The 20887-nt window shown below is 40.7% G+C and overlaps 1 protein-coding gene across 2 annotated transcripts in view; it reads left to right on the forward strand.

Annotated features, from left to right (window-relative positions):
* KLHL29 (kelch like family member 29) overlaps positions 1-20887 on the forward strand; it is a 387747-nt gene that overhangs the window by 140825 nt on the left and 226035 nt on the right. For both annotated transcript variants that reach the window (XM_014872970.2, XM_014872968.2), the window contains one exon: positions 6279-6581. In XM_014872970.2, coding sequence (XP_014728456.2) covers positions 6324-6581 — 258 coding nt within the window. In that variant the 5' untranslated portion in view covers positions 6279-6323. The remainder of the gene's footprint in view (positions 1-6278; positions 6582-20887) is intronic.

Genomic DNA, 20887 nt, shown 5'->3' on the forward strand with positions numbered 1-20887 from the left:
ATGTTTTCTTTAAGATCTGATTGCAGCAAAGCAGCTCAAGTCTCTCTGCCTTGTGTTGGATTTTACAAGAGCTTTACAACTGTTTACAAGACTAAATCAGGGGTTTACAAAAGTAGACCTTGCTTGATAATAAAGTTGTTTCCTTGCCTCTCAAATATTTCTGGATCTTATCTTTTTACACAGCTGCTTGTAGTTCAGCTTTACAGAATCTCTTGATTGCATTCCTTCTGCATTTGTCTAACAGAGAGTTCTTTCACTGAAGTCACCCAAACAGAAAAAAAAGTAGTTAAGTAAAAATTGCTAAAATGGATGAGTCAGATCCATGTAGGCTTGTAACAGTGATTCTATATGTGTTTGTAAAGAAAGTCTTTGTAGGTTATAAAAAACGTTGAGCTCGAATAAAACATTTTGCTTGGCACATTGCTGAAGAGTTGCTCCTGAAGCTGCCAGGACTGCTAGTACCTTGTTTTATTTTGATTTTCTTCAAGACGTGTACATGTATGACCTGACGATTGAGTTATATCCAGACTTTATGGTAACACTGATATATTTCGATGTGATTTGGGTGCCATGTGCATAAATTACATCTTCAGACCTGTGCCTGGGGAGAGGTTGTTGTGTTGGTAGGCTGTGATAAAAATGCATACCATAACATTTCCCCTGCAGCATATATGTGAAATCATTCAAGCTTAGGTACTTAGACCTTCCTTTTTATCAGTTACAGTTCTTCATGCTAGATCTGATGCCAGCAAATCTCTCTCTCTTTTTTTTTTTTTTTTTACTGTTTTTTTTTTAGGTTTTTTTTTTTAGTTTTTTGTGTGTGTGTGTGGATATCATAAAATGCTTAGGCATTACATGCACTTAAGTGCTTTTGAAGCTCTCTGATGGGCTGTATTACCTGTACTTCTTTTATCCTATCTGAAACACGTAAGATTATTTAGCTGTGCATTTTAAAGTTTCTGGTTCTTTCTTTCTCCTTTTCTGCCTTTTCCCTAATGACCATGTATCTACTTCCGTCACTGTCTCCCAATGTCTCTCGCCTATCATGTTTCTGTAATGTTATTATTTAAAAGGTAAATTTAGAAACAAATGCTTAGCCGGGAAAAATTTAAATTAAAAGCTTGACCTTTATTTTTGAAGTCACTTAATGAAGTTGACTAATAGTCTAAGAAATCTGATTCTCTAGCTTCAGACTGGCTGAAAGCCTGTTTTTCCTTATATTTATATCTGTGGGGACAGGCACTTTAAGGAGACCTTGACTAGATAAGCGTGGAAAGCAGGGAAAAAGCTGCTCCAAGGCTTGAGCCCGGACTGTCATTTAGAGGAACATGAATAGGAAGCATTTTTTCTGCAGAACAGTGAGTGTTTTGGGCTTGGGGGAAGAAGGGCTGTGTTTAAATGTATCGAGCATAAAATGAAATGTTAACCACTTGAGTTTAATAAATCTTCAGCAATGATCTGTTTGAACCTGCTAAGAGCCCTGAGGACAGCACGCTGCTATCTCACACGCCGCTGGCCTTTTCCTTTCCTCTGTGTGTGTGTGTGTGTGTGGAAAGCGTGGAAACAAGGAACAAATGAGCTTGCATAAGAGATGTGGTGAAAAATGAGTACCAGGAGGAAGGTGGTTTTGTGCTAAGAAAGGTAGGAAGATTTCCAAATGGCCAAAGCGTTCAGGGTAAATTTGGAGGCTGGGCATTTCATTTGTGGAAGTGCCCTACATTTCAGTCCCGAAAACACTCGCGTTTCGCAGAAAAACTTTCTCAGATATTATTGTTGAGCAAGCTGATAGTATGAGATATGTCTAAAATTCCTGATTGTAGAGGTAGTTATGATCTCTAGCAGGGGTACACTCACATTTTACTCTGCCTTGAGAGGGATAGATTTTAAAATAACTTCTTTTTGTGGTCTCTCTCATCTGCTGCATTGCATGTTTTGGCCTTGTAGGGTTGGGAGAGATCCCGTTCCATTCCTCAGAAGGTGTTTGGTATTGTTTCATCAGTCTGTTACCCTCTCCTGGCCTACCCTCCCAAGCTCGTCTTTCTCTGAAAGTAAAGGATGGGGGAAGAGGTCAGGTGCATGTATAATCCTCATGCCTGGCTCCTGCATAACCCTTGTTTGAAACAAAGCAGGCTGTGTTCTGGCATTCTTTCTGCAGCACATGCACAGTGATGCAGTCTTGGGGACTTTTTGCCTTGCCATGTCACTAAATCTCATTTTAGATTTGTCATGGGATTTGTATTTACCTCTGGTTGCTCGATCTCTCTTCTTTAGATTATAGCCCTTTCCACAGCCCTCTCTTAATACCAATTTGATCTCCTTTTTTGCTTTGAATTCATCAGTTCATCTAGTAACTGCTATGGGCTTTTCTCTCTTCTCTCTCTTTAGTAGGGTGGGGGATTTTTTCCCCTAAAATCCTTTGATTCTATGTGACAAACGGGAGCACGTTTCCTTTCTAGTAGAGATTAAAGACACCCAGTGATTACATCTCGAGTAGAGGGTGAGGGAATGTCTGTCTCACTGCCTTCACCACCTTCACCAGACAGAGTGCCAGCTGCTTTGGGTGTACAGAGGGATTTTCAGCAGTAACAGAGTGCAATGTGCCTCCTCGTGGACTGTGAGTCTGAGATGCACAAATCGTGCATTCATTCTTCCTCTTGCTGGCCTGTCTGCACCCTGGGTTTATGGCTCTGATGTAGGGTAGATGTATCTGACATGGCTCAGAGCTTATCTGCTCTAGTACTGACGCCTGCATGTGGCAGCGTGGAGCATCTTGCTAGCTGAGAAATCAACTGCACAACTGAGGTAGATAGATCTGTAATTAGCCAATGGGACAGTGTCTAAAAACACAGAAAAAATCTTATTTCTCTTTCCCAGTGCTGTTTAGAGGGATTAAAAACCAGGTAAGAGAAAATGCCTGCACATGAGTGTTGAGGAAAACTTTCCTTAAAAAGGTAAAAACACATGAATTAATTGCAACTATTGATGTTGCTGTTTGTAAGTATTAGGCATTGATGTTTCTCCTTCTCTCTGTCTCCCCCACAGAAGGGGGTTTGTTTTGTTTTGTTTTGTTTATTTTTAGGGGAAAAAAAAATCTAAAAGAACACGTCTGGAGAATTACAGCCTAAAATCAGATGCTGTGGAAATGGTATTGAAAGGGTTAAGGTGGTGGCTGGACTCGATGATCTTGGAGATCTTTTCCAACCTTAGGGATTCTGTGACCTCTGCAGTGACTGCTGCCCTCCCTGCTGTCCGAGGGTGGTGTCCTCTGGCCTCTGTCTCTGCTGTTTCTCAAGATGGTTTGTGCTGCCCTGTGTCAACTTCTGTGCAGAGGAATGTGATGATTACACTTGACTCAGGACACGCTGTTGGAGAAGTTTTTCTTATGAGTACAGAATATGTTTAAAGCATTATTATTTTGATTATGATCCTCAAAAACAATAGTCTAGACAAAGCATAAACTCTGGATCTAAAAATATATTTAAAAATTAGCTAGTCTACTCACAACCCATTTCTTACCTCACCCAGCAGCTATTTATGAAAACATTTTCTATTCTTTCTAATTTTAAATAGCAAGCACTAGCAGTTGAATACTCATTTATTAGATGCTTATCCCCTCCGGTTTTTTTGCACATCTTGTTGCTGTCAAGTATCTTTGTACCCAGCCAAAAATGACATGTTGAAACAAGTAGTGTATATTTAATGCAGTGTATTGGAAAAAAAAAAATTATATTTAGTCCCAGCTTTTATTTTTTCATTGGAAATACCATGAAGTACAGTAGCTGGACTGAGAAGTGAATGTGCTCATGAAGAGGGAGTTGGGTTTTAAGTAAACTTATTAATGCCTGGCTTAGTCACAGGCTTTTTTCCTGCTTGTTATTGACGTAGTTGCCTGTCAGTCTCATCTGATAGTAGAATTGCTGGGTGCAGAGTGCCTGGGATCGTGTGGCAAAAACTGCTCACTATTGACTTGTGTGCATGTGTGCTGCTGCTCTGTGCTGAATTAAATGTCAGATGTGCTCAGGAGTGTGGGTGGGTGGGGGAGATGTGATTTGGTTCTCCCTGGTTGCCTTGTCAAGAAGAGCACTAATACAGCTAATGGAGATCCTCCAGCTCGAGAGGAGAAGGGCATTCCATTGACAGCCACCATTCAAACAGTCACAAAAGATAGCTTCAGACAGCAGTGGAGGCTGTTGGGATTGAAAAGAAACTTTTTCAAAGGCAAGGAATAATAAAGGATATTTTGAAATTGCAGCTTGCAGTTTGCAGGCTCCTTTTTTTGCCTGACTTAGCAAAATGGTTATAAAACAAATGAAAGCGGGGTTATACCTGTGGAATTTCTAACCTTTGAAGACACTGTGTTTAAGTACTGAATTTATTCTGAGATAGTTTTCAGTAGAAAATAAGTTTGCGTTCTTCACCTCTACTAAAAGAAAAGTTTCTGTTTTCACTACAGTAGTTTTCACAGCACTGGTGTCTCTGGGGTTACCTGTGGTCATTGTACAGCCGAGCTCACATGGTCCTCTGGTAAATACAGAATTAGCTTTGTGAATGAAAGTATCAGATGGCCACAAAAATGTAAGACGGAGGAGTCTTAAGTAAATACCAGAACCATCAGCCCTCAAATCATCAAGTCAAACATTGTATCACATTCTACTAGAGAAGAAAAACAGTTGGGTTAAGAGGAATGTTAATTCTGTGGTCAATACACTATGGTGTGGTCTCCAGTGTAGGTTCTTACTGGAGATGCTCATTCCTGGAGAAGGACAATGTAACCATCAAAAATGCAGCTGCTTGGGACATTTGGTTTGGCTTTTTGCTGAACATATTGATTGTGATTGTGGGAGGGAATTTGGCAGGGTTTTAAAATATACATTTATATTATTGAATTTTTAACTGAGGAAGAGCATTCTTTGTCTCAGCTAGTGGCTTTTTAGTGAACCAGGTGAGCCTTTCATCCTTCAGGCATGATTGGTTTTGTTCGCCTTTTTAATTTCTACCAGGTGAATAACTAACATTGTCAATCAGCATACTGTTTTATAACACTTCTAAGTTTTTTATCTCTCTTAAGAAGTTTCTTATGTTCAAGTTTCTGGGTGAGTTTAGTTCTGACTCCCTCCACAATCCTTATAAACAGATGTTCTTGCCATCCATTTTTGTATTTAAGAATTTGTGAAACAACATTGCTTCCACTGACCTGGTGTCATTATTACAAAGAACTTAGTGGATTGTGTGATGCAAGTAAAATAAATCAGGTGCTGCAGTGACCTAGATACTCATTATTTATTTATGGAAATAAATACATTTAGAATTTACTCATACTGTTTCTTCTATTGCAAATGCTGTAAACATTCACTTACTCAGAACTCTGCTGGGAAAATAGCATTATTGCCACCATTCTGCACATTAGGAGACCTTGCCAGGAAGACTTCAGTAACTGCTCTAGGCTATGTAATGTATAATTATCAGAACTAAGATTAGATGTTGGGAGTCTTGACTCCCAGTGTTGTGCTAAGACATACCTCACCTGGCAGATAAAATCTGTGGATAGCAAAGACTGAGGGATGCTAAGGACAGGGTGATCACACAGAACAATTTGGTCATAGATCACCTATGTGTATTAAGTGTTTTAAGTCTAGCCAAAAGCACGGGAGGAGACAGAACATGTTGGCCTGCCCTGGACGGCATCCTCAGTGTGGGGAGGTGTCACAGAGTGAAAGGTTCCCATTGGAGCTTCTGTGAGGAGATCTAGCAAAAAGGGGGGCTGAGTGAAGCAGTATTTGGCTGTGAAAATAGAGAAGTAATGGGTAGATATGGCAGGGAGATTTTTTTTCTCTTTGATCTTTACCATCAATATTTGGTCATGTGGCAGGTACCGGAAAGAGGCTACAGAAAGGATCTGAAGGCTACTTAGAAAACTGCAAGATGGAGCTGTTGGGAATATTTTCCTGTTGTCAGAACATTGAATTATTACTTTCTTCTAACTTGGCTTTTCACAATTTGTGTGCTTTTGCTTGTTATTTTGCTGAAGAGTTTGGGCAGGTGGTGTTTCTTCAGGTCTGTGGGACTTGGCTCTCCATTGTGTCTTTGTACTTGTCTAAACTCTCAGTTGTGTTCTAGATTAATATTCACTACAACACTGCTCTCTTGCTCTTGATGTTCAGCTGGGAAAAGAGGAGAAGCAGTGCTGTCCTAAGGCAGAGAAAGCAAGGCAGGGTCTTGCCCTGGTGGTTCCAGTCACTGTGCTCATCCCTAACTCCTCTTCCTCGTTGTTTTTCCAGGCAGGCTCTCGAGTTCCCCCTGAGACGCCGCTGCCCTCCACCGAGATGTCACGGCACCACAGCCGGTTTGAGAGAGATTACCGTGCGGGCTGGGAGCGCCGGGACTGGAGCTCCAACGGGACCCCCGTGGGCAGCACCAGCTGCAGCAGTGCCAGCACCACCAGCAGCTCCCGGCCCGGGCTGCTGCCCCTGCCCATCGTCCCCACGCGCCTCCCCGCCCCGGCCACCGCCGCCTGCACCACCGGCAACAGCGATGTCATCACCAGCCTGGTGGCCAACTCCTCCCCAGCTTCCAGTACCAAAGTAAGAATTCAGCTCTTCTTTATTTATTTGTTTGTTTGTTTGTTTATTTATTTGTTTATTTATTTTATTTTTTTAAACGGGGTTGTTTTGTTGGAGGGATGTTAGAGATGGAGCGTCATCCGTCCCTTTGTATTGTAAGGCTTGCGTTCGTGGGATAGCCAAGAGTAGGAAAATGAATTCACATGGGCAGTCTGTGTCTCTTTAATTCTCTTCTGTGTTGTGCACACACCAGGGTAAGTCTTCTTTGCTCCAAGACCAAGTGTCCCCCTGCTTCTGAGAGGCCCAGGCAGAGCAAATGTTTTCTTCCTTTCACCACTGCCTACATTTGGGCTTTGTGGCTTTCCTTGGAACTTACTGCTTCCACTTTGCATTTGGGAATACCCTTCTTGTTTGTTGACCAAGGCAGAGCTGTGGTTGACAGCAAGTGGATCTGGTCCTCATCCAGAGGGAGTGGAAAGCGACTAAAGGTCATAATTTTGGATGAATGGGTTTTTTCTTTCTCTTTAGTTCATAGTTTCCTGTAAGATTCTCAAAGCTTCATTCTTAGTGCAGGTTGGAGTAAAACAGTGAACTGCTATAACCAGGCTTGCTCATTTGTGCAAAAATGCACACTAAGGAGTGAGACAATGTTAAGCACCAAGGAATGGAAGTCACTAGTAAACTATTGGGCTTTTTTGTTTTCCATTATATAATTGGCGGGAAGAGGGTGAGTTTTCCTTTTAAAATAAATAGCCCTTGTCGAACTGCAAAATACATTTGATATTCTTGGAGAAAGTTGAGGTTTCTTTTTGCATACAGATTCAGGTAGAACAGCTGGGAACAGAAAAACCTGGCAAATGGTAAAGGTGACCACAGTGCTGGCAAAGTGAGATGGAAGCACTGCTGGGTTTCTTTTTATGATATTTAACATTTTCTTTCAACTTGGTTTCATTTTAATAACTGAAAGTGCCAAATACAGCAGATGCAGACAGAGGGAAAGGAGACAATGAAGTTATTTAAAGTAAGCCAAGAGCAAGCTGAAATTTTGCTGCAGTACCATTATTATATTGATTTTTTTCACACTGTAGAGAAACAAGGTCAATGCTACAGAAGGAAACCTTAGCCCAAAGTGTGGTTGTAAAAATTTGCCATGGCATCTTAAAATTATTTTCATTTGGAAGAAGCTACTCAGATTCTGATCAAAACATTTTTAGTGTTCTCCAGATGCTATCCACTGATAGATGCATTTCAATCATGCTTTGTCTGGAGATGATTGAAGCAATTTTGGAGCCAAAGCAGTGGTTTCATTTATCATGACCTTTGTTCCTGAGTCTACTTAGAGTCCAACAATTGTCTGGAGCTGATCAGCCCTTTTCCCAGATGTTCAAAACCATTTTGAAGCTTATCAGTGCTAGTAAACCATGTGTTTATTGGGGGAGAGGAGGCAGGAACAGCAAGTTAAGTGCCTTTTGATCATATGCTAGATGTGAACTGTCTTCTAAATTACCTTATTAGACAATTTTCTGATGACTTTCATTAGTAAGAATGTTTTGGCATGAATAGATCAAAAGCAATAAATAGACAAGAATGGAGGTAACAGGAGACACTTTTTATTTTGAGAACTGTTAATCAGCTGTGTAATCTCCCATAAAATAAATTTATAAAAATGCATAGAGTTTTTGCCCCATCTTCTTCTGCTGTGAATCAACGAAGCAACTCTAACTAAAAATTCAAAATTGTATGTATTATAGAGGAAAAAATCGTAAAGAGGTGAGAGAGATAAGTAGGTAGGTAGGTAGGTAGGGTAAACAGATGTAAGGGTTTGGTGCTTACCAGGCTTCCAGCTAATAATGTGAAATGATATCACAAAAAACATCAGGTGCTCGTACACATTCCTGTTCACCCTGTCTGACTGTGTCACTCCTTCACACACAGCACTTAGACTTGTGGTCAGCCAAGGTTTTTCCTTGGTAGAATCCAGCTAATGGCTAGGCATAAAAAATTGCATCCATATATTGAAGAGATCACAAGTTAGAAAAAAAAAACAAACGATGTAGAAATTTGGTTTCTTCTAGAAATAAAAACTAAAAATTAAACATCGAAAAATACTTCAAAAATAAGCCAGTATGTGCTAAGTTACTTGAGCTATGGAGAGATCAGCCTGCCTACCTTTTGCAATCATTTTTGTCAGCATGTTTGTGGGGTACCAGCTGGTGGGAGATAGGTGACATCTAACAGCTGGATTTGTTAGTTCTGTTTTGGGAGGGAGGTATTTAATTGCTGAGCTGCCCTTCTGCAGGCTGGACCTCCCCTAGCATTATGGCAGGTCATTAAACTCAGTGGCAAGGGTGTGCCCCACACAAGAGGTGATAGAGTGAATAAGGTGTCATGAAGGAAGAAGATTGATAGCCTGGTTCTCCTTGTCTTATTGTCCCAGGATATAAGTACAGCCATCAGTGCTGCCCGAGGCTGAGGTCAGAAGGGACTCTTTCTCCTGTCCAGTTACCAGTTTTGACTTGAGCATATTTTCTGGAGCTGGTTTGGCAATCTCAAACCATAGAGAACTTCTAGCCCTTCAGACTGGATTCCTACTTACTAGTTATCTTCCCAGTTAAAAGTTTGCTTTGTTTCTTTGTAAATCAGTCTGTCCTCAGTCCTTTGGTCCTTGGTTCCTCTAGTTTCCTGCTATTGACCAATTTCAGTAGCCTCCAAATAACTCTGCATCTTTTGCATCCCCTCCGTTCTTCATTTCCCTTTGAAAATATGGGTGCTAAAACTTAGATACCCAAACCATATGCATCCTTTCAGCATCAGACTCAGCATTCTCTTGCATGGGGATAAAACTGCTCCCTCCCTCTGTTTCCATGTCTGGATAGCAAATAATTGCTCCAGACTTCTTTTGCCAAAGTGCTGAATCGGTAGTTATTAAAAATTCATATACATGGCATCATCCTCAATTATGAGTTACCAAACAGCCACAGTATTGTCAAAGACTGAAGTGAAGTCTGTTTGACAAGGTCTCTTTTCTGGGTACCTGTATTGGCAGATGTAGGTCGTATTCCCATCCTTCAGCTCAAGGTTAACTGAATCCTAATGTAACAAATTCAAAATGGAGGAAAAGCTTCTTTTCTCTCTGACTTGTAACTGGACTGTATGACTTGCTGTGTGATGGAATTGTTCAGGGAATTTATAGATAAATTGTTTTAAGGACCACTAGTCTACCTAATCTGGCTGAATTATGGTCTTTAAAATTATGTAAATGTATGTAAGATTAAAGACTTTGCCACGATTTACGTGATATGAATAGAAAAAGCATTGGACAGGAGAGAAAAAAATGAAGCCATCTTCAGGGGGAAGCTTAGGATATGTAAGACCAGCTGTGAGGGGGTTGGGTTTGGCCTGTGATTTTCATGCTTCTGGAAGAGCTTTTTACTACTTTGTGTGGAGGACTTTAGAAGGTTTTTATTACTAATTATTAATGTGTAGGAGAACTTCAGAACTAATTATACTTTGCAGACCTTTGAAATTTATTCTCAAAGCGTACCTGTAACCTTCTTACCACAGATGCTTTGGTACAAATCACACTTAGTGGATCTGCCACCTTTAAGTGGTTATGGATGTTTGGTCTGAGTTATTTAAACAGAAAAGCTGTCCTTTCCCAAGCTTTATTTTTTTGCTGAATAAAATGACAATGAGACTTTGCACTGCTATAACCTATTTCATTGGAGACTGCCAGAAAATATCAGAAAAACTATTTAAACCTCATCAACCTCTGATAAATAGTTTGATGCTGCACATCCAGTATATTGACAGGGAGAGTGAGGCACTCGGAGGTAGTGAATTTTGGGTTTTCTGCTCATTCTGTGCCACTATGAGCAAAGTTTCAACTCTTTTACCCAATTTGGTTTTTCTACCCTGATTCTGCACCCAGAGGCAGCACAGTTCAGAGGGATGAGTCCTTCGCTCAACCCCTCCACCAGTATTCCATAGGAAAGTGGAATCTTGCCAATAAACTCTGTGTTTGATCAGTTTGTCAGACTCTGAGCTCAGCCATGTGTGATGATTGAGCTCAGGGTTGATTCTGTGCATGGTGGGGTTTGGGGTTTTTGTCTGTAGTGAGGTTATTTATTGGTCAAAGGAAACTATCCAAGAAATCCTTGTAAGACTACAGCACTGCTTAAGATATTGGCAACAAAACAGTCTGAAATTCATGTAAGGATGCTGCACACCATTCCAGCTATGTTTTCTGTTCATCTCAGCAGCACCTTCATTCTTTGTTGCTTTTCTGAATTACTTTGCGAGTTACTTGTACAATTTTCTCCATCAAAGCTCCTGTATCACAGCTTCAATTTAGAAGTGTTGTCATGGGCTGTAATTTGAAATTTTATTACCGAGAGATTTTTTGGTTATAGAACATTTACTTTTATCATCTCTATATTATTTTTAAATGCCTGAAAAGATTGATACATCAACAGAATCTGTGCACCACCAGGCGAGATCTATTTTTTTTTCCAACCTTAATTTTAAAAACCCTTTGCTTGGAACATAAATTGATTCTTCAGCCCCCCAACACTTAATGATTTGTTATTCTCAAGGTTAAACCTATGACAAATTTTACAAAAACACCAGTCTTCAGTTTTGATAAAATTTTCTCTAGTTGAGTTCAGGGATAGCTGTGCAGTTTTAAGTCTTTAAATAGCGTAATTGAGGCGTGATTGTGGCCTCCTGTTCTCACAGTGCTCCTTTAGCATTTAAGACTTGTGTGTTTTTGCTACCAGAGTTTATCCCACTGTGGTTAGCCAGTGTTACGATGTGGGAGGGAAGGCAGTGATGATCCAAGATTTGTTAACCTCTCTGGAAAGTCAGGCAAGGATTGCAGGCGAAGAAGTAGCCACCGCTAACTTTTGCATCAGTACAACTAAATACCATTAAAAAACAAGTGGAGAGGGAGGAAAATTCTTAGAGTAAAGGAAAAGCAAGTCAATGTGGCTGAGGAATTCACTGTAAAAAGGAATAAAGGAAAACAGCACAGAAGTAAAATGTTATATTCTTCTTTCCTTCACGGGCCAAAAAAATGTATCTGCCTGAACAGCAGCCTGTCAGATGCTGGTGATTTGCTGTAGGTTGCAGGATTTGTGTTGTCTGTTCTCTTTCTCTCGCTTAGGAGGTGATGATTTGCAAAGTTCATGTACGGCTTCCACAAATATTTAAAATATTGATTAAGCAGAGGAAGAATAAACACGAATTGTTTTTCAAGTTACGCCTTATGTTGTACATGACTAATTACATACAACAATTTGCTCTGCTACGGTGACTGAAATTTATGTACTCTTTTTATTATAAAACATAAGATGCTTGCATAAAGAGAGAGATTATAAATATTGGAATACAACAGTTGCTAGAAAACAGTCAAAATATGTGGTGATGAAATATATGGGATTTGTTCTTCCAGCTTCTCTGTGAAAGCTGTTCTTCTACTCCCCATGGGTTTGTACTGAGAGCTGGCATATTTTTGTCACTATTTCAGAGAGTAGCCTGGTGATGCTTCAGTCTGGACATGACATAGCTGTCCGGCCCAGGTGCAGTCCAGTGGCAAAAGCTGTGTTAAAGATCCTCAGATTCTTTTGGCCAGATTACTGCGATGGTACACAAGGCTTCAGTTGCTGAATGTCAAATTGTAACAGTGATTTTTTTATTTTCCAGAAACACATTTTTATGTCTGGATACATTTTTAAAATAGAGTCATGTCTAGTTTCATTGGTAAATGAGATGCAAGTCTGTTCCCACCTAAGCAGAGACTTGTGATGCACATGAAGCTCTGATTATGGCAGGCTATGACATGAATGCTTAGGAAATCAGAGCAATGCCCAGAGTACGTAATACTGATGGTTTGTAACAGAACAAAAGGACAGGTTTTCCCTGGCACCCAAATCACATACTCCTGGTTCCTTAGGCTTGAAAATTCACTAAGCTTCACAAAGTTTGCATTTTGGGCTGATGCACAATTTAACTGAATTGCAGCTTCCAGACTGAGCCTTTTGTGAGTAGTCCTCAATAAAGGAGAGAGGCAGAGTGAGTTATGTTGGCCATGACATGCCATCACACCAGCCCAGCTAGGCTGAAACCAGCAGGGTGCACCAAAAATATACCATTATAGTATCATCTTTGTATCCTCAAATCAGAGAGTTACTTTAAGAGTTGCATTTGAAGAATCAACAGCTTCTACAAGGAATGAGAGGAGGAAACAGATAGATTTGGTCATTGACTCTCAGGACACATTTTTCTTTCCTCTAAATACAAATTGACAAAAAATGTCTGTGAATTGAACTGAGCAATGACTTCTGCTGAAGTTATGGCATTATGCTATTCCACAAAAGTTACATCTCCTGGGAAATATTTGTACCACCAAGGCAGAAGAGAGCAGAGGGAGATTGGTAGTAGGTTCTAAAACTGGTGTGATGAAGGCATGGAAACAGAGGAGCTAAATCTTGCCTTTGAAGGAAGTGGAGATGTCTTAGGTGTTTTCCAGACTCTTCTCTGAAAGGCTATTCCTAATGATCTGTGGCTCTAGGGAGGGCTTAGACTGTGCTGATGATCTGCCACTTCCTCTTACCATCTCATTTCAGTATTTTTTTTCTCAGATGCATCTGTACATATTTTTAATAGTGTAGAAATTGGAACATACAAAATGTGAGTTTAATTTGTCAACTTTTACAGATACTTTATTGGACCAAAATCGGTTGGAAAGCCCTGGCATGCTCATTAATCTCTAAAGTCATAAAAAGCTGCTTGGATTTTTTTACTTGCAGTGTGTTTATCATCTGTTGAAAGAGCTAAGAGGTCTGGCCAGTTTCTAGGCCCAGTTCCATCTGAAGATGAAAGGCAGCATTATTGAAGCATTAATTGACATCGCCAAATACTTACAAGGTCACAAACATGACAGCTTTGGATAAAGAAAAAGGAGTGTTTCTGGGCTTTGGCACTTAGAAGAAAAAAATCTCTTGACTTCCAAAAGGAATAAATATCAGTCATAAAACCTAAATAAAATTGGTGTTGGCCAGGATTTATGTGCTTGATTCTCTAAAATGATTTAGAGTTATTTTTATTTTCTTATTTCTTTCTCAGCATTACATCGTTTTCACATGTATTAGTTGCAGATTATCCATTCAAAATAAAGCAAAATATGTACTTCTGTCATTCAGGAGTCACGGTGTTTCATTATAAAATTTGTCCCAGCCTCCTGTCAAGCTAAAAAAGCCTGGGAGCTGCCTTGCCTGTGATTTGATGTGGGTTACTAGGGGGTTTATTTCCAAGGAGCAGCACTTCTAAAGGAGGGCAGGTTCTCTGTGTAATAGGTGCATATAATCCTGGGGTTGGTTGCTGTCATTTAGGAATGTAATGCTATTGTCACCATCAAACACAACCACAAAATGAATTTTACTAGGAATCACTTGGTGGTTTCCTATTATTTTGCTGTCAATGCTTAATAGGTAGGGCCTGGAAATTATTTTCAAGAAAGCTGATACTTTCTCAGCAAGGTAATTTCTGATTTTGGTGTTGCATGAAGAGGGTAATGTCAGAGAAATCAGTGAGGGAAGGGATGGCTTGATTGAGATATAAAGGAGCCTGATACAAACAGTTTGTTAGAGGGCTGCTCTGCTGTTTGGCTGGCAAACTGTAATTTTTATTATAACAGGAAAACAATGGTAATTTTAAAAAAACAGTTTTAATGCATAGCAGAAGGAAAATGCATTATACGACAAATGTAATATTTTCTTGATGGCATCGGTTTCCTCGGCTTGAAAAACAAAAGAACCAAATGAATAAAAAGAAAAAAAGAAATAGAAGGAAGAAAAGCTTCACTTCTTATGATTTCCATGGGCCTTGAGTTCCTCCTTGATACAACACTTGTCTGTGAAGCTGATAGACACAAAAATAAATTTGTCCCTGGGAGTGATAAACAGGACATTAAACTCTGCAGTCTGGCTCTTGGAAGGGGAATGCTGCTCCTTCAAACACTGGACAGGGGCTGATGAGCTCCGGGCATAGCAGGACTGACACTCCAGACTGACGTTAAAGCATCACCACTGCCCTGTCTACAATCCTGAAAATCCTCTTGAAAAACTGCCCAGGCCTTGAAGAGGAGCGTGAGGATCTTGTGACTCTGTGGCCTGGAGTGTGGGCAGGCTGGGCTGTGCCAGCGAGGGTGGCAGTGCCAGGGGTCCTGTTACAGCAGTGATGCTCTGTCCTGGTCCTGTCCCCACAGTGCTCACAAGGTGCAGACATCTCCTGCAGGAATGGAAACACACGGACTCATTTCCCTGGGAGTGGGCAGAACAGAGGTTCATTGTCAATGCCTGTGAGAGCATGACAGGGGAGGCCATGGAAGGAATTCCTCACACTTTCCTGACTCTAGTTTCACTCTGCAGAAGCAGCTCTGATGAAGATTTATAATCTCATATTTCTTTTAGCAGAAGCCTGTGTAAAAGGATAACCAAGTTGTTTTTTTGGGCTGTCTCTTGGAATTTGAGGCATTACTGAATGTTCAAGTGATGGTTAGCTGCTGTAACACTCTGTTCTTGGATGAAGCGGGCACTTTTCAGGAAACAAAATGCACGTTTACTTTGGTTTGGAGGAACCAACTATTCCAAATTCTCCTGAAAGCTGGTCTGCCTCTGCTGGTTTTGGTTGTTCTCTGCTCCTGTCAAGCTGAAACATATGTGGTTGTTACCCACTACAATTTAGCATGACCAAACTGATTGACTTTGGAAAACAAAGCCTGTAGAAGTTCTGAAGAAAAATAAATGCTGTCTGTGAGCTGGTGTTTGTGTGTAAAACAACATGCACCCACTGTATAAATAATAACCAGTAATAAATTATTCATATCATAGCATTATTTCTTACTGTTTGTGATCCCAGGTCTTTTATGGTAGTCCTGAAACAAAGCACTGAGAAGTATGTGAATAACATTTACTACTACTAACTTGTTGCACAAACACGTCCACAAGAAGCAGGTTTCTTGGCTGTGTCATTTGAATGTGTATGATTATATACTGCTTATATTATAATATTATATATAATTAAAATTATCCTTTAATTCCAAAATGTTATACAAAGCCCATGATTTCAGAACCACTGAAGTAATGCATGGAGTGAAACATTTGGCAAGTGAAACATATGGTAAGTGAAACACAGGAATCATTGAGGTTGGAAGGGGCCTCTGCAGATTGTCTGGTCCAGCCCCCTTGCTCAAGCAGGTTCACCTTGGCCCAGCTGCCCAGGACCATGTTCAGAGGACCTTGAGTATCTCCAAGGAATGAACTGCAGTCCTCCATGGGCCACCTGTGCCAGTGCTCTGTCATCCTCTCAGTAAAACAGTGCTTCCTGCTGTTTATAAAATCACAGGAGCATTTAGGTTGGGAAAGATCTTTAAGGTCGTTGAATCCAACCATCAGCCCAGCACTGCCCAACCACCACTAAACCATGTCCCCAGGTGCCACATGTACATCCTTAAATACTTTTAGGGGCAGCCTGCTCTCAGTGCTTGATAATCTTTCCAATGAAGAAATGTTTCCTAACATCCAGCCTAAAACTCCCCTGGTGCAACTTTCCTCTTGTCCTATTGCTTGTTACGTGGGAGAAGAGGCTGATCCCCACCTTGCTGCCAACTACAAGCTCCTCCTGTTTGTTGCACACTTGAGTGTAGGTGCAGGGTCCAAAACTGAGCAGAGTCCCAATACAGCTGCAGAATCTCCATAGGAAAAACTGCAAATCTGTACATGACCAGGAATACTCTGACTTAACATCAAAATGTGCTTTATTTTGAGGAGAGAGCCAAATGATCTGCAGAAGTCCCTTCCAACAAAAAGCATTCTGTAATATCCTGAAAAAATCCAAGGATTGAATAAACTCTTCAGTATATTTCCCAAGGCAGAGGTTTTGATGGTTTACTTTAAAATAATACCCAGAATCCTCATCGGCCAGTAAATACCAGAACTCTGGATTTATTTTAGATCTTCTGAGCCTAACTCCTATCTTGGCATAGTCATCACAGTTTTGCTTTTGAACAGCTTGTTTCCTTTAGAATTTTTGCCTCATGCTGGGATGGAGTAAGACTGAATAATTTATCTTCCTTTTCCTCAAAAGCTGAGCAATAGTTATACCCCACATGGATTTGAGACATTATTATCTTTCTAAGCTTCCATTAATTATCTTTATCATCCCTGCTTTTAAAGGTCTAGCATTTATCTTTGCAAGGTTCTTCAAGCTGGATTATAGAGGAAAATTTGAGTGTATTAATTCCATTCTTGTTTATGAAGTTTTAAACTCCATTTCATAAACATTTTTTCTATTGCTCACAATAATCCTACTGATAGTTTTCCTGTGACCAAAATGTCTGATGTGTAGAACTGATGACTTTTAGGGCCATCATGCACATGAATAATTATCTCAGATGCTCTGCTTTGATTAAGACACACAGATGTGTACGGGTTTTGAAGATATGGATCACACATGCTTTGCTTGCAACCTACAAAGCTGCCATTCACCTCGTTTTCTCAGCCTGCTTAGAAATATGAAATGCTTTACAATAAAGTTTAGCTCAGGAGCAGTGCATGATAATGCTATTTCAAGTTTTCTTACATGTCATCTCAGCTATAATTTGTACAGCTGTTACAAATTTTACAATAAATCCATCTTCACAGAATCATAGAATGGTTTGGGTGGGAAGGGACCTTTAAGTTCCAATTCCCTGCCATGGGCAGGGATACCTCCCCGTAGAGCTCTGAGCTCCATCCAACCTCATCTTTAACATTTCCAGGGATGGGGCAGCCACAGCTTCCCTGGGCAGCCTGATCCAGTGCCTCACCACCCTTGCAGTGAAGAATTTCTTCCTAATCCCTAATCTAAACCTACTCTCTTTAAATTTGAAGCCATTCCTCCATGTCCTTGTCAATCCATGCTCTTGTAAAATAGTCTCTCTCTATCTTTCTTGTCAGCTCTCTTCAAGTACCAGAAGACTGCAATTAAGTAATACCAAAACCAAAGCCTTTTCTTCCTCAAGCTAAACAATCCCAGTTCTCTTGGTGCTTATTTCCATTTTCATGTTAGATAGATAATTCCCAGGTTTTCCTGTATGTTGCTAATGGTTGCTTTGCAAAGGGACAGGGCAGTCCAAGCTGATGTCAGTGCTCTTTTGAGACTGGAGGATGCTCTTGCATGCCAAGTGGGGTGACAGAGGACCCTTCTAAAATAACCAGAACTCTAAGAGTAGGGCAAGACACCTCAAAATTCACCTCGACAGGCCCCAGCTGACCACTTCACTTTGTGTTCCTCTTCAGGTCCCTGTGGACTACGTCATTCCTCAGGTTCTGCTGGCTGGTTGTCCTGTAAAATAGTGCAGTGGAATCTTCTCAGGAGTGGAAATGGAAAGAGAAAAGACAATGCACACAAAAGACAGCAAAGGAATTTCTGGTTAGAAAGAAAGAAAAAATGGCTCACACTGAGGGTAGCCAGATACTGGCAGAGGTGCAAACAGATGTTGCTGCATACCCTGGAGCTACCCAAAATTCAAATGCCAAAAAAAGCCCCAAGCAATCCAGTGTTGTCTTTGCCTGCTCTAGGAGGGATTGTACCTGGTTGCTTTCCAGAGCCCATTCCCAAGAAACCAGGCTGGTTATTTTCTGATGGTGGAAGCCTGAAAAGAGCTGTGGAGAAGTGTCTTGGAGAAAAGTCAGTGTAGACTCTCCTAAAAGGTTTCCTTCAGAGAGCAGAGAGGTGGAACCTGCCACACAAAGGTAGTTAGGGAAGTCACCTTGACCTTGGCTATAAGTCTGCAAAGGCAGTCTTGCTTACCTCACCTTCTGAGCTGTTGGTAAGGGAGTGAATTTGCTCTGCAGCAAAGACCTTTTGTATCATTCTTTTGGTATGGATCAAAGAAAGTGGTTCAAAACCAGAGAGAGGTAAGGCAGTCACAGCAGTTGTTGAGCAGTGTGCTTTTTGCATCCAACTCTTTGAACTAGGACACAAAGCAAAGCTTAGGCAATGCTGCAGTTTGATTACCAATTAATTTCATTCATTTATTGTTTTACCTTTCTACTTCAGTCTCAATGTCTTTCTCCTCCTGTCCCATTTTCCATCAGACACTTGATTTAAACTCTTCTGACACTTCCCCCAGCATTCCCGACTGTACTGGAAGTACCATCACTTGTTGGCCACTGAGGGTAAGAAATGAAACACACTGGGCACTTATCACAGCTATTTTGATCTTCTGTTGTTTTGGCAAATGGAACACCTCAATGGAAATAAGGCTGTCTGGAAAACAAAGGGAAAAAAAACCCCAAAACCCGAAGAGTAAGGAAGGGAATCATGACAATGCTTAAAGATGTAAATTTGGTTGGATACCCTTTTTTTGTCTGTGTTCCAGCCAGCTCAGTTCAGTACAACTGTGCTTGGCGAGGTCTCCCCAAGCAGATCAAGCAGTGCCAGGGCACAGGCCCAAGAGCTGGAACTTGACCATCTATACCATTAAATTGTTAGCACAGGCTCTGCCTTTCGCTCAGCCTGGACCAGCTACTGCTGTCATAAACAATTCCCAGGCATGGCCTAGGGATTAGCAAGAGCCAGCAGCCATTCCCAACTGGCAGTTTGGATATAGCCACCTTGTTTTGGAGGGTAAAAGTGTATAATCCTGTGAACGTGGCCAGGCCATATAATTTGGCCTTAGAGCCATATAACAGGTCCTGGCTCTGTTTTGTTTTCTAGTTATTTGGACAATTTTGTGTTTGAGGCAAGTGTAATTGGTTTTACTTGACTCCACAGTTTCATACTTGACTGAGTTGTATCTGAACAATAAGGAGCACAAGCACATCCCCACTTTGTCTCTGCTTCAGGCCAGTGTACCTGTGCACTAAGATGGTGTGGCCTGATGGTGTGGTCTATTGAAAATTGTCACAGCAACTTGAATAGTTTTTGAACTCACTTTTCCATTGAAAATAGAAATGCACAGTCTAAGAGAGTCTAGAAATGCATCTTCTACAGAGCTGTATGAGCTGGTTTTCAGAAATCTTTGACAAAGTTTTGTACATGGGCCACCAGTTTCTGGCAAATTGAGTTTCTGTATAAGAATGAATATGTTCTGTAGATGTGCCTTGTGCCAGGAAATTATTTTTATATTTTTATTTGTATCTGGAAATAAGAGATTGTGATAGATATTGGACAGATGTTAGCATACATCTGGTATGAAAGATCATGACAGCCATTAAGTGTTGAAGTAGAAACACCTCTCACTACCTGCAAAGTTAGTTTTTCATTTAGTGGCACATCTCTTTTCTTCTTCTCTCACCACAGCAGTGAATAGAAAATAATACTGCTTTCTACCAATGAAAGCCCAATAAACCTATGCTAGCTGCCAGGACTGGGGAAATACCAGAAGTGTGGTTATATCCTTTTGTCCTGCCCTGTTTTCATCCTCATGCTTCCATTTCCAGCTGCCTAAGGTAGAGTTATGTATGCATCTTGATTTTTTTCGAGATAAATTATGAATGCCTTTTATTAATGAAAGTTGCCTGATTCCATGAGCAGAGAGCTCCAAACCACCTTCCTGGCACATCTTACTAGCACTGCAACAAGAGAGACCTGAGGTTTTGGTTCAGCTTCAGCATTTTAGTCATCATATGAACCAAAATTAGTGTTCCTACATGTGGCTCTTTCAGACCACACACTCCTTCTAGCACAGCCACAGTGTGGGCAAACAAAATTAAAGCGTCATTGTTAGTATGTGTGTCTTCATGTGGGGTGGATTTGGCCTTGATTTTCCACCAGTCCTGACAAATTTGGAGAATTTTCAGTGCCAGATATTTTATCTGAAGCATTTCTTGTAGGAAATGTCTTCTGGTCCATTTATGATGTCATCTGGATAGAAATCCATGACCATGTGCTATATTTAAGATAGTTCCCCTCAGAAGGGGCTGTAGAAACAAAAAACTTGGCTCACCTCACCTTTGGTGTTAGATTTTGAAGACCTCTGGGGGACTCACTTTCTTCATCCAATCAACCATAAAATCTGGTGAATCTATCATACCTTTGTAGAAGAGCAGTTCATGAGTCTATTTGATGAAGAGCTTAGGGGTTAATAGTGGGGTGTTTTGCCAGTCAGGTTCAGTCAAATGTAACAATATTAGCCTGGGGTAGTTGTTCAGTACTGTTGGAAATGAGCTGCTTTTTCTCTGCTCTTTTCCCTTTGTGTTTCTACTTCATTGTGTTCAGTGCCCTGGCTGTTTGCTTTTCCTTTGGAGGTGAGTGTTCCTGGACAGAATGAAAGTACAGAG

This window comes from Sturnus vulgaris, chromosome 3 (assembly GCF_052056855.1).
Source record: "Sturnus vulgaris isolate bStuVul1 chromosome 3, bStuVul1.hap1, whole genome shotgun sequence".
NCBI classification, from domain to species: Eukaryota; Metazoa; Chordata; class Aves; order Passeriformes; family Sturnidae; genus Sturnus; species Sturnus vulgaris.